The 14,599-nt window shown below is 37.2% G+C and overlaps 2 protein-coding genes across 2 annotated transcripts; both read left to right on the top strand.

Annotated features, from left to right (window-relative positions):
• Positions 1 to 1,147: 1,147 nt before the first annotated feature.
• LOC113022203 (complement C1q subcomponent subunit C-like) lies at positions 1,148 to 6,069 on the top strand. Its single transcript, XM_026167352.1, has 7 exons — positions 1,148 to 1,269; positions 2,064 to 2,181; positions 2,278 to 2,340; positions 2,837 to 2,990; positions 3,848 to 3,988; positions 5,195 to 5,321; positions 5,425 to 6,069. Exons 2-7 carry the CDS (start codon positions 2,076 to 2,078, stop codon positions 5,557 to 5,559), a joined length of 726 nt encoding a protein of 241 aa, XP_026023137.1. The 5' UTR covers positions 1,148 to 1,269; positions 2,064 to 2,075; the 3' UTR covers positions 5,560 to 6,069.
• Positions 6,070 to 9,576: 3,507 nt separating this feature from the next.
• c1qb (complement component 1, q subcomponent, B chain) lies at positions 9,577 to 13,783 on the top strand. The gene is made up of 5 exons (XM_026167353.1): positions 9,577 to 9,750; positions 10,180 to 10,345; positions 10,593 to 10,809; positions 12,369 to 12,489; positions 13,314 to 13,783. Exons 1-5 carry the CDS (start codon positions 9,748 to 9,750, stop codon positions 13,521 to 13,523), a joined length of 717 nt encoding a protein of 238 aa, XP_026023138.1. The 5' UTR covers positions 9,577 to 9,747; the 3' UTR covers positions 13,524 to 13,783.
• The last annotated feature ends 816 nt before the right edge of the window (positions 13,784 to 14,599 follow it).

Here is a 14,599-nt window from a genome sequence, read left to right as displayed (position 1 = left end):
TCCAGGCAAAATGCATCACCATGGCAACCATAAACAGGGATACAAAATCAGAGCTGTTCCAAATCTAACTTAAACCTTAATCTTTTCCTAAATTGAGGTATTTTGTAATGCTTAAATTTAGCATAGTTCTTATATCCTCACCCGATCCATGTTATGAATATAAAAGTCTTTATTTATCCCAGAAGTCTGAGAAACTGTGTTACAACAACCAGTTACATTAAAAAAAACCCCAAAAAACCAAGACATCAACAATGATACAAAATGTAGATTAAATATCATTTTAATGCAGATATTTTTGTATGATGCAATGTGATATTTTGTGTCCACAGAGCTAAAACACACGAGAAAGGGTTCATGCCTTATAGGTGGCATGCCATGGCATGCAGCACAACCTTTCACCACATCCACAGTGATTCTGTGTGAGCTGATGGAGGAATCCAAACTCATTTAAACAGCAGCAACAATGACAAAATCCCTCAGAAAGCAATGTAGAAGCCAATGATAATTCAAATAACAACATATTGAATTTGAGTCTTTGGCACATGCCAGTCTCCAAATGTTTTGACCTTTAAAGTGGAAAATATTAAGCTTGTGTATATAGAGAGGGATTAATATATAAAAGACCGTAAGGACAGAAAATCTTGATTAGCAAAATGGTAAAAAAAAATCCCCAGTAAAATTCATGTCCAGAAAAAAGAATCAATAGATTAGAGGTTGTGATTATTTCATTGAGTCTATGTGGTGTAATATTTTAGAATCGTGGAAAGGAAATTGAGTTGAAATGAGTTAAGGAAAAAAGGTGTAGGGAATATTAGTTCAGTTTGTTCAGTTTGATGATGAATAGACAATGGTGTGGTTAATTTTGTTTATTTAATTGGATTTCTTGACAATGACAAAACCACCCATTTCCTTATGCATCACCAAGACCTCACCTGACAACTGCTAACATCTGAAATGTTCAGAAATCTTTTGGAAAGATTAAAAGAAGAAAACTGGAGCCTTTTTTAAGGTTCTGGTAACTTTGCTAACTTTCTAGTTTAGGATTTGCTTCTCTGTTCTCTCTTTCTTTCTTGTGCTTCCAGCTGTCAGTAAAACCAAGAAATGCAGAACTTCATTTGCTCAGCATAGAAAATAATCAGTGACGTAAAGTTGCTGAATCTTTGCTTTTGACTTTGGTTTCCTTGTGCGACTGTAACACGACTCCGAGCGTCTCTTCAGTTTGCGTTTAACTCATCGTGGTTGGTTTTATTCTCCCGTCTTTTCTCTCAGGTGAGGTTTCTACATTTATGATGAATTATCTGTTCAGCTACTGATTGATCTGTTTGTTACTCTGAAGCGTTCATTGAAAGGGTCTCCTGTTTCCCGTTTGTTTATTATGTTTGTGTGTCCCGTGCATTAACAGAGGAATTTAAATTCAATAACTGATTTAAAAAAACCTTTCTGTTTCTGACAAATAATTTTGCACTTGTTGCTATTTCAGCGCTTGTTTTTCTCCTTGATGTTGTCCTTGTTTCCTCCTCTCCTTTCATTCCTCTTTGTCTTTGCTTTCCTTTCCTAATCCACTCTCCTTATCCATGTGCCTAGAGCGATACATGACTTGTTATAAATGACTTATTGGCCTATAATCTGTGAAAAATATGACTAACATTTTTCTCATGAACAATATTAAGCTATTTTAAGCCAGAAAGAGTACATCTATCACAAGGTAGAAGCAAAGATACTGTTACATTTTGGGTACTTATCCAGGTGAAAAATGTAACTCACACTAAAAATGTCTTTTCAAGAGAGATCTGACCAAACATAAAATCACAGTTCTTTTAAAATAGCTTAAGGAATCAAAGAGGGTTTGATTGATTATGATGTCAGTACAATAATGTGGAGCCATAAAGATACTTGCAAAATATTCATTTCTTCATTTTATAGAAAAACCCTTCCTCATCACTACAGTCTATCTACCAATATAAGTTAAGACATTACTAATAAAAAAAACATCATTTTTCTCTTCTTTTGCTCCATTATTTGTTTGCTTCTCATCTTTTTCCATCACTTCTCCTCCCTCTCAGGATTTATCCATCATGCTCCACCATTGTTTCCTCACTGTTGGAGCCCTGCTCTCATTGGCAATATCCGGGCTAATCGCTATGGAGACCTGTCCAGCTACAGGGATGCCCGGAATGCCAGGCGAGTGCATTTTTGTGCACATGATTGTTGAGACTGATGTGTTTTTGTTCTCTATTGGTTTTTTGAGTTTCATTAGAACTTTCTGACCATCTTCAGGTATTCCTGGGCTTCCTGGAAGAGATGGTCGTGATGGACAAAAAGGAGAGAAAGGAGATCCAGGTATCTAGAACATAACTGTGTAAAAGCAGGTTATGATAAGGGAAAAATCATTTTGTCACCAATGTATCCTCTACAAAAGGAGAGAACAAACAAAGCGCTGTATTTAGGTCATTCAGCCAGCGCTTCTTAGGCCTGCCACACATATATTGCTGGGTCTTATCACTCACTTAGAAGCCTTCATCACCAAAACGATTCCACTGCAACCATAGATGACCATAGATAGCTCTGGAAGCAATCCCTGTGGCTAATGTTAGCAGCAGAGCTATGAATGCACAGATTCATACATCTGAACATTGGAATTATTGGGACTTGCACGTGATATAATCATCTGCAAAAGTCTGTCTGCTGAAACCAAAATGACTTCTGTTTAAGTGCTGGTCAGACTTACGGCTCCTGGATTAATTCAACTAAATGTCAGATTGTAATCCCTTACGTTACTGATCACCGAGGAAAGTAATTACATTAATGTACTAATGCTTCGAACTTGTTTCTTTAGGAACAAAGTTGCAAGGTGGTCTTGGGCCTCAGAAAGGAGAGAAAGGGGAGCTCGGGCCAGAGGGGCCCCCTGGTAAAAGAGGTCAGATTGGGGAGTCTGGGAAGCCAGGTACCCCAGGAACTGCCGGACCTCCGGGAGAACCAGGAGAACAAGGGTAGGTAAACAGTTCAACAGTTTACTCAGTAAACTGTCAAAGCTGGATTATACCCTGGCCAAATGAGACAACTGCTTGAGACCTAAAGCAGGTTAAATGCTTCTCCAGCTTTATGTGTGCTACATTAATTATATGAAACAAAAAAGGCCATTCCTTGATTTAACTATATGAAATGTATAACTGGTAATGAGTTTATTTTTTAAACCTATGTTTAATTCATTCATTCATTTTAATTAAATTTTGTGTAAAGAGTTCCAAATCAAAACAATAATTGCTTCAAGGCACTTCATATTGTTATGTTAAGACTGTAAAATAATGTAGGAGCGAAGTCCCCCCCAAAATCAAACAACCCCTCATGAGTAAGCCCTTGACAACAGTAGGAAGGAAAAACTCCCCTTTAACTGGAAGAAACCTCCAGACTCAGGGAGGGACAGCCAAATGAGGGTCGTGGCATTTGGGAGGTGAGGGAGGGAAGGAAGACAGGACAAGTGGAAAGTGTGGAAGACAGCCAGAGATTAATAATTTCTCCACGGGGATCAATAAATTATACATTATTATTATTATTATTATTATTATTATTATTATTATTATTATTATTATTATTATTATTATTATAAGTAATGATTAAATGCATAGTGATGTATAAACATGATGAGAGTAAAAAGAGGTGAATGAAGAAGCAGAATCATGCATCATAGGAAGGCAAGTTTTGCAAAGGGAGGATTCAAGATGAGAGCATTATGTTCACTGTTAAAAACAAAACAAAAAAACAGTCCACTGCAGTTGTTCTGCATTAATTAGCTGCTTTAAAAAAATGGCACCCTGTTCTATTAAAAAAATACTCTCTGTTGCTGCAGGGCTGTTGTAGTCCAGCAGCAGGCGGCCTTCAGTGTGGCCAGAGCGACAAACCAATACCCAGATAAAGCCAGCGTCATTAAGTTCACAGATGCAATCACCAACATCAACGATGACTACAACATAAACACAGGACGCTTCAGGTGAGACATTTTTCTTTCAGGCCAGACCGATCACTGTAGGTGTGTTTGCCACTTTAATGTTGAATGATTAATGTTAGTTTTAAAATTGTAAAGACTCATTCGGCAGTGAAACGTGATGGCAACAATGATTCCTGCTCAAACTTTCATAATAATACATTTCACAATGATCATAGAGTTCAAGCACTCATACTATAACAGTCAGAGACAACACTACCACACCATCATAATTAGGATTTTGGAGGACTGCACATGAGCATGTCTGCACCGAATCACAAAAACTGTTGCCTCAAGGTACTTTATATTGTAAGTTAAAAACCATAAAGTAATACAGAGAAAAAACTTGCACTTGGCGACAGAGTGAAGGAAAAACTCTCTTTTAACAGGAAGAGGCTCTCAGCAAAACAAGGCTCAGGCAGGGGCACGCATCTGCTATGACCAGTTTGGGGTGAGGGGAGGAAAACAGGACAAAAGACAAAATGTGGAAGACAGCCAGAGATTAATAATAAGTAATGATTAAAAGCAGAGCGGTGTATAAACCTGCATACATCAAAACACTCATGCACAGTTAATTCCAGTCATCAAGCTCCACGTTCTTCTTGCTTCATGAGTTACACCAAGAGTCTTTGCATCCAGTCTTTGCGTCTTTCCCATCCACTCGATTCCCCAGATTTAGCACTCTGTGACTTCCTCTTGCCAAAAATCTTAACCTCCTAAGACCCCAGCTCTTCCATGGCATGCATTTTTAATTTCTCTTTGATATTTGGGGCATATTGGGACCTGATGAATGTAAAAACAAAGAATTACCAGAGGAGGTTAAGAGTTTAACAACAAAGGCTTTGAGGTTAGATTGGGTCTTCTACTGATTGCTCTAGAAAGCTGTCCAAATGTGCAGAAGCAAAGGAACTGAATTGAAACAGGCGTCAAAAGGCTTGAAACTTTATGGTCTCACCTTGTAGTTGCTGAGACACACTACATTGCAAAAAGAAAATCACTCATCCATCCACATCACTGAACTGAGGGCATACCACCGGTGGAAGTCCAGTCCTGAAATTTCCTTGTTACCAAATATTCCAGAGTTAACTGTGAATAACATTTTGATAACTCCGCTGTTTTGAACAAAGTAATTCTGCCCAATATGACATAAGACATAAGAAACAAATCCACTTGTATAGAATCATCTTCATTGTGTTGTTGTGTCGCATGTAGGTGTCGGGTCCCAGGAACGTACTACTTTGTGTACCATGCCTCGTTAGATGAAAAACTGTGTGTGTTGCTGAAGCGTGACAACATGCTGCTGGCATCGTTCTGCGATCATCGGCAGGGAGGGAAACAGGTACAAGCATCAGACGATAACAATTCCTATTATTGGGTCAGAGTGTATTAACCTCTGAAATAGATATATCCTCCATTTAATTTTTGAACTCCGCTGATCCTAGGTGACTTCTGGTGGCCTGGCGGTGTACGTGTCAAAAGATCAAGAGGTTTGGTTGGAGACTAAAGACTACAGAGCGATGAGAGGAACACGAAACGGATACAGCATCTTCTCTGGCTTCTTGCTTCACTCTCACTGACCACCCCCAGGTCAGGAAACAGAAAACAGTTTGACAGCTGAATGACTGAAACAACATGAAAACATTTTCTTACTGTTTCTTCACAATGATCATTTACCTTTGTAAAAGGCACAGAATGTTTATTTTTCATTTTCATTTTTATTCAGCGGCCAACATGCACCATTTTATTCTCTTTCTGCTGAATCAGCTCTGAGTTCCTATCAGTTGAAAAGCTGACACTTCAAATGGAGAAGATCTTTGTGTCTGTAACTGACTGTCGATGGTTCTGTCTAAAATTTGAAGTTTCTCTTGTTCAGTTTAATAAAGTTGGTTTCATACTCAGACTTTCTGCAGACTCAGTTGATATTAATGGGTGTGATTTTTAAATGCATTTCCAAACACAGTTTGATTTTTCTAATTTCCATCATTATCTCGAGTTCACATTTAAGCACAGAATGTCCCATCAGCTCCGTGCCTCGCTGTCACATAGTTTAAACAAACAAACTAAATAAAGAGCTGAGCATCAACCAAGCCTTTGTGTTGTTGTGATTCTTTGAATTAATGTCTCCATTTATTATATATTTTCCTTTTCTGTTCACTTCAAAAATGACCACACTTTCAATGATCACACACACACACACACACACACACACACACACACACACACACACACACACAGCAAAGAGAACAAAATCAGTAAAAGAAAGTCGCATTTGAACAAACTAGCAGTAAAATTGATTGTCAGAGACTACATACATCATGAGGGAGAATACGACAAAGAATAGAGGGAGACAGACACAGGAGGGGATTAGGGCAGAGTGGACACACCTGGGAAAACAACTGGACAGAATCTAACCAATGAGACAGAGGAAGTAAAAGTGAACGCACACGAGAAGACGTAGTGGCCAGGACTAAGACATAAGAAGTTGACAGAACAAACAAAGCAGAACACAGGGAGACCAGTGAGACACAGGGACATGACTGGAGATACAGAAATGGATCACAAAAAGAGAACAAACTAGGATATGAACAGATGACAAACAGAGGATATGATACATGACCTGGGAAAACAACAACATACTAATATTACCAAAAAACAAACTTAAACACAAAAAACCAAATACAAAAAAAAATCTTAAAATACTGAGTTGGAGACCCAGGATGATGACAGGTACTATGTGATGTTCAATAAAACCTGTGGAATAGGTTTAGATGATTGTGGTGCATTAAGGTAACAATATCTATCCTCCACACTCTCAACTGCATGACCAGAGCAGAAATAGGGGATTTGCTTCGGTTGCTGATGAAAGGAAGACAGTCAGGGACTTAGTTTCCCCAGTATGAAGTGAATGAATGTGGAGGTGTTTGTTTACATCCAGCTATGAATGACTTATCGCACCATAGTTAGTGACCATGAGTGCACACATACATTACATTGTCAAAAGCATTCACTCGTCTGCCTTCACACACATATGAATGTCAGTGAAATCCCATTTTTAATCAGCTGGGTCTAATATGACGTCATCTGAGCTTTTGCACCTATAACAGCTTCAGATCTTCTGGGAAGGCTTTCCAAGTTTACAGCTGTTTTTATGGAATTATTGATCATTCTTCCAGAAGTGCATTCGTGAGGTTAGACTGATGTTGGATGAGAAGGCCTGATAGTCTCCGCTCTAATTCATCCTAAAGGTGTTCAATCAGGTTAAGGTCAGGATTCAGTGTAGGCCAGTTAATTTCTTCCACACCAGACCTGCTCATCAATGCCTTTATGGGCCTAACTATATGCACTTATGTGCAGTTACGTTGGAACAGGACGGGATCATCCTCAAACTGTTCCCGCAAAGCTGGGAGCATGAAATTGTCCAAAATGTAGTATGCTGATATGTATGTTGAAGCAACATGAGTTCTTTTCACTGGAGCTAAGGGGCTGAGCACTGTAGCGCCTCTGGGAAAAACATGCTCACACCATAATCCCCCCCTCCACCAAACGTGGCACAATGCAGAAAAGGTCTCCTGGCAACTGCCAAACCCAGACTCGTCCATCGGATTACCAGACGGAGAAGCGTGATTCGCCACTCCAAAAAATACATCGTCACTGCTCTAGACTCCAGTAGAGGTGTACTTTACACCACTGCATCTGGTGTTTTGCATTACTCTTGGTGAGGTAAGACTTGCCTGGAACTGCTGGTCATGGAAACTAATTTCATGAACTTCTCTGTGCTTCAGGGAATGGAGCTAATCTCAAGGCCAACTGAAGTTTCAAGGTCTTTAGCAATGGAGTTGGCGACCTGGACACTACATGTCTCAGCATCTGCTGACACTGCTCTGTGATTACATCCTACCACTTCGTGGATGATTTGCTGCTGCGATCTAAAATGCAAGAAATGAAAAGAGGATATGAGAAGAGAAAATGCCAAACTAGCAAATTAACAGGATGCCATTATTAAAAATAAACACCAGCTACATAATGTGGAGCAAATCAAATATTTTGTGGAACAGATACCAACATCCAGAATGAGGTTAGGAGTTCAGCCGCACACTGCCTGGAAACACTGTGTTTTTCTGACAATAAAAAAGAAGTTGATAGAAAAACAGAACAAAATGTTAATTTAGAGGAAAGATTTTTTTAATCAGATGCCCTCAGTGATGCTTCATCATCAATTCTTCATTTGGTGGAGACTTCTCTGACCTTATCTGAAACAGTTTCACTTCCTTAGAAGGTTTCAGAAAAAAATTACTTTCTTGGGTAAAACTGACTAAATGCAATAATCATAAAGAATCAAATGAGAACAGAACAAACAGGAAAAAGTAGATAAATTGAAATATATAACATGCTGGAAATTACTGGTAGAATGTAAATGAGACTGATGGATGTAATTTCCATTTTGTTTTGCTATATTTTCACTTCACAATATTTTAATAACAATATATATTTGAGCCATTTAATTCAAAAGTTCTTTATTGATTAAATTTGGACTTAAAAACATAAAAACACAAAGACACTGATCAACTACAGCTGTCTTTGTCAGGACATTTGTCAATAAACATCATCCAAACTGAGTTATCCTGGTGGATGAGTTCTAAGAAATTTTCCCCCACCCCCAGTTGTTATGAAGAAGGGGCCAAAATGTTTTGTATCATGTATTTCAGCTTTAAAGTTGCCACCTCTTTAAAAACAAAAAACAAAAAAAAAAACAGTTATTTCCCTATAAAAATGTATTTTTGCTTCATGGATCCAATCAGTTTCGCATGGGTTGTAAAATGATATCTGATGTGATGATGTTGGTTTATATTCCTCCAAGATAAAAAAAAATAGTCTTAAACCAGTGTTGAATAAAAAATAAAACTGAATAACTTACGTTATATTTTTAGATTTTTAGCAGAGACAGGGCCTCACAATCTTTTTTTTTTAAACTGTAAAATCAGTGTAGCATTTCCAAACATGCAGTTAAGAGTATGTACAATCATATATATAGTTGAAAGGCAAATCATTTCTGGATGTTCATGATGCAAAAACAATAAATCTCTGCTCAGTTTAACACTTCAGCGCTTCCTCCTTGGTATTGTTCATAACCAATGTCAAATTAGATGTAACATTTATTTCATTCATTTTTTGTGATTATTGGGTGTTTCATTTTGAATAAGTATATCTAGAGATGCAGTGGTTAGTAATTTTACTTCACAGGAAGACAGTCGTAGGTTTTAATCTTGAGGTCTGTGGACTCCAGTGTAGTTTGCATGCTCCCCCATTTCTGCATGGGTTCTCTCCAGGTACCCCAGCTATTCTATTCACTTTTTTTCACACACCACCAAATCACAACAACATCATCATCTCAAGGCAATTTTCATTGCAAGGTTAAGAGCCTACAGCAATAAAGAGAAAGCCCAAATAATCAGACCAGACCATATTTCTCTGGTAACCTAAACGGCCTATTAAAGACCTGCTGCAGTATCTTCAAAACCCAATAGGGGGGCCACAGATTGGATTTGTCCCTGTAAGTCCCTACAGAGTGAAGAATTAGTGTTGTACCACAGAAAGGATTAATAGTGACACCAATAGTTTTTCTTCTTGCTCTCTTAAGTTTCACTTCCTCTTTTTTCGCCCGATTGAGCTGTGGCAGTCACAGTGAAGCACAACGAAAAGTCTTCATCTCCGCTCCCCATCAGCTTATCGCTCCGCTGCAGCAGGAAACACTTTATTACCTGCAAATGGTGAGATGATTTTTACAGATACTAAAAAGCTAGCCAGACAAAACTGTACAGACTTGTACAGAAGTGTTGGGTTTCCTCACATTTCTTGCTGAATGGTTGTTCATGTTGGATTCAATGGTGTCAATTATCTTTCACTTTTTAAGTGTAGTTAAATGTTTTAGAGTTCTTGTCTTTTACAGATTTCTTTTTAAAGACTCAAATGTACTTATCCTAAACATTTTCCTGTATTTTTTGTATTTTAATTTATTATTTTTGTAAGGATTCAATACAATCTTTAAAAAGTTATATCTTCAGTTTGTAGCTTGTCACTCCACTTAGATGGAAATTCTTCTGAAAGCTTTATTTTATTTTATTTTTATGTTTTGGTTTATTTGTTTTTTTATATGAGGGTCTATTTTTTTGAAAGGTAACTCATATCTGTGTGATCAGGCCCTCCAGTGGCTGAGCTGCAGTACTGCAGTGTTGCTGTTTCTGGTTCACATCACCCCAGCTGACATGCAGTCCTGCAATGGGGGAATCCCTGGGATTCCTGGGATACCAGGCACTCATGGGCCCAACGGCAATGATGGTGCTAAAGGAGAGAAGGGAGACCCCGGTGAGCGCAGACTGCACATGAAGAGAATAAATACTCAATATTAACTGTACACTATATGGAGTGCAGGTTTTCGTTCCTATTACTAAAACATCTATTTAGTCAGAGGACTTCTTCATTAACAGATTTAAAAACACTTCATTGGTGCATTTGCCAAGCTGGCCAAAAGATAACTGATTATCTTGTACTTCAGTTTCAATTTCCACTGATATTTTTATGCTGTGTAATAACTGTTTATTTGCATGAGCAGGTGAGGCAGATCATACCATCAGGGGTCAGAAAGGAGAACCTGGTCCAAATGGTCCTCCAGGGCGACCTGGACTGAAAGGGGACCCAGGCAAACCAGGCAGTAGGGGGTTACCAGGTCTACGCGGGCCGAAGGGAAGCCCCTTTGGCCAACAACAATCCTATTTCTCCTTGAAATCTACGACATCATCAGTAGTAGATACTCCCATCATCTTCAATGGGTCAGTGTGCTGAAAGTTTTGAATCTTCAGAATGAAAAAAGAGTGATATTTTATTTCAGAATTGCTAGGTAAATATAGAAACTACCCAAAGCTAGTGGTAAGGAAACAAAAAGGGAAAAACTGTTTGATTGGATGACAGATAAAGTGACCACTGAGCACCTGATTAACTTAGTTATTCTATTTAAAAAACACTGACTAAAATAGCGGCATATAGTAAAGTCTCCACACATAACAAGTTTTAGATTTTTGTTTAAAAACATGAACAGTAAGTAACAGATTCATCAACACTGTGTAATCTTAGTTGAACCATAGACTGTATATGAAAGATGGCAATAGCTTCCAGGTCTGAAAAATGCAGCCACTGCTTAAACTTGCATTCTTTCTACTGGCCAACAGGGGGTGACTGGTCCAAAAAATCTGATTAATAGAAAAACGACACTCAGCTCCTTCGATTTATGACCTCATTAAACATCATCCTGAGGTGGTTATTGTTTCAAATAGTGTTTTTTAAACTTTTTCAACCCAACAAGATGTTACTCTATTAAAATGTGGTTTTAATTAGAGTAATACACACTGGAGGGGGAGCCGAACCCGAATATGGTATTCGGAAAGGCACAAATAACGTGTTTTTTACAAATATTTATTTTGAACAAATATTTAAAAAAAATATTTGTGTTCGGGAATAAGACAAACTTTATTATATTAAATTATATTATTATCTATTAAAAACCTGAGTTTCCTTATGAGACCGCAGAACATGACTAGATGAGTGAGTGACATGTGAAAGAGGTGACTGACACGCACTGCTCCACACAGCAACAGAAAAGGCTCGAAAAAAGAGTGAACTGCTTCACAATGTTTGCTGAATTGATATTTTTGTACCTGAACTGGGTTCCAGTTTATAACTTTTGCGAAGATCGGGAGATTATGCCATTGCGCTGCATCATTGACGTCTGCAGTTGGGTGCTCTGGTGTTCCTTTGTCTTTACATAGCTCTGTTAGCTCAGTAATTTAGACAATAGGCTGTTGACAGAGTAACGTTAACGTTCGGTTAAAAAGGTTAAAACAAGGTTAAAACAATGCTTGTGTAGTTGTCACTCATTAACTTAGCTGAAACTCCCCACATGGATTTGGGGAACCGAATAGAAGAATGTTGCTGCTGCTGAGCCATCTGGCAATGACGTTCAATGACGTTCCTTGTTACATGTTCATTGCTGGATTTATGGGAAAACATCAACTAATATTGCATATCCATAATTATTATAATGGATATAATTAAAGAATACTTACACTATAATGTTTGTTAAAAGTGCAACGCAAAAAAACTGGATTTTTACCCATTTTTAAAAAATATTACTCGAATACAAATACAAATACTTTTCCCTCCTCAACAAATACAAGTACAGATACAAATACCGGCTGCTTTGCACATCTCTAATACACACATTGCTATGAATAAAAAATAACCACAGCTCTTTGTTTTGTAAGAACTAGCACAACTCAAAACTTAAAAAAACAGAAAAACAAACTATCGTTGTTGATCTGTAAATCTCCCACAGACCAATTTTGGCTGAAGAGAATGAACCGTTTCGAGGAGAAAGACTGACAAATGATACAACGTACATCTGCACCAACAGAGGCATATATTTCTTCAGTTACCACATCTCAGGAAAGTATAAGGTGAGTATGAATAATTTATTCTTGTAAAACTACTCTGTATTTTCTGTTTCTGCCAAGTTCGTGTTTGTCCTTCTCCTTTTTAGTGTTCCAATATTGTATAGATTAAACTGCTGTCATGTTTCCTACTCAACTTTCAAGCTCAGTACTTACAACTTAAAGTATGAATATTAAAAGTCTCATAATAATTCCACCTGATAGTAAAAGGGAACAGTATCCACAATGAGAACATTGATATCAAAGTTTTTATATATATATTTAAATATCTCTTGAATTCTTACTTGAAATTAAATATTTCTACATTAACAAAAAAATACTTCATTCTGGATTTTGATTCCAAATTGGGAAATATTCAGAAAACTATAAATTAATATGCATTATCAGGGAGGGGAAACTACAACAACTCCAGTGATCACATTTCATACATTTTGATAGGTTTGATTGTTTGATTGTAAAAATCATTATTAGCAATGATTGTTAAACCTTTTGGAAAAAGCCTGTAAAAAAATGATTTTTTTTTCTCCATTACTTTATTTCTGCCAGTCTTTAAGCCAATCCTTGTCTTTTATATTTTTGTATTTCCTCATTATGTTGGAAAATAAATGTAAAATACACAAATCTTTTAGAATATAAAGTTGCGATGATTTCCATGATTTCTATTATTTACAATTTTGTTTGTTTTTGTATTATTTAGATTCTTACAAAAACAACTTTTGTAAAGTTTATGTAAAATGCAGTCACACCTCTTGAAATAATTCTTATATAAGGAATGCTTGTTTACAATCTTATAATAAATAAAATTCTGTGTGTGACTTGTGATCCTCTAGGTGTGCCTGAAGTTGGAGAAAAATGGTGTAAGTGACATGGAATTGTGTGACCAGTATAATGGGTTTCTGGTCGTCTCTGGCACGGCAGTTCTGGAGCTGGAAGTTGGCGACGTGGTCTCACTGAAGACAGTCAAGACAAACACCATCCTGACAGGCCAGGCCAGCGCCAGCACCATATTCACTGGCTTCCAGATCTTCCCAACCTCCTAAATCTGCAGTCTCCACAGTTTAATAAATTACAAACCTTCTGGGACAGTTAAAGGAACTAAATGATGTTTGTGTCTTCTTTTTTTTTTGTGTGTGTGTGTGTCTTGTGTGTTTGTGTTTGTGTCTTCTTTAACAGAGCAAAGACTACCCACATTTGTAAAGGTTAGCTCTGTGTTGCAGAATTCATCCCATTACACTAACCACAAATCATGTTTTACTCATGCATGCATTACGGAAACACAGTAAACAATTCCCCAGTTTTACTTCACTGTGTCTGTAGTGTTTTGTTAAAGGTCCAGTGTTTACTGCTTCCACATTAACTGATATGGAAATATTACAATAATGTGTTTTAAGCTTCTTTAGTTCTTTTGTTTAATTATAAGTTTAAGTCTATGAACACATTTAATTTTAAGCTCTTCTTTCACATGCCCTCAAAGTTTAACTTTCTTTACTCATAAAATTACTAAATGTTACTTTCATGATGTTTTACTATTATCAGATATTTTACAGGTTTACATGACTAGCAAATTCTTCCCTCTTGTGGTCAAATGTAAACACTCAAATGCAAATGTTTTTCATGTCCGCTGTGACACATCTTAAAACAGAATGAATTTTGTTAAATGTATCAGAATCAAAATCAGAACACTTTATTAATCCTTAAGGAAATTATATGGTTACAGTGGCTTCAAGACAATAAGAACAGTAACGCACTGAACTAAATTGAATAATACAATATATTACAATTATACAAAATATAAGAAATAGCTCTAATATATACAAATTACTAAATTATACATATCCAGAACATCACAGAGATTTAATATGTATGATTTACATTTTACTCTGAGCTGTAAAACTTGTCATTTGTTATTCTCACTGTAGAGGATGTGCACAGGATGTAACTATTGCAATGTGTACTGTGCATTAGATTAAGGACTTGTACAGGGAGATGGCCACAAGCAGGAATGATTAACTGTGTCGTTCAGTGGTGCGTTTGGGTAATCTCAGTCTCTCACTGAACATGTTCCTGTGACTGGCCAACACGTCATGGAGTGGGTGGGAGGTATTGTGCAGCATTG

This window comes from Astatotilapia calliptera, chromosome 5 (assembly GCF_900246225.1).
Source record: "Astatotilapia calliptera chromosome 5, fAstCal1.2, whole genome shotgun sequence".
Lineage (NCBI taxonomy): Eukaryota > Metazoa > Chordata > Actinopteri > Cichliformes > Cichlidae > Astatotilapia > Astatotilapia calliptera.
This window is presented reverse-complemented; position numbering and strand designations above follow the sequence as displayed.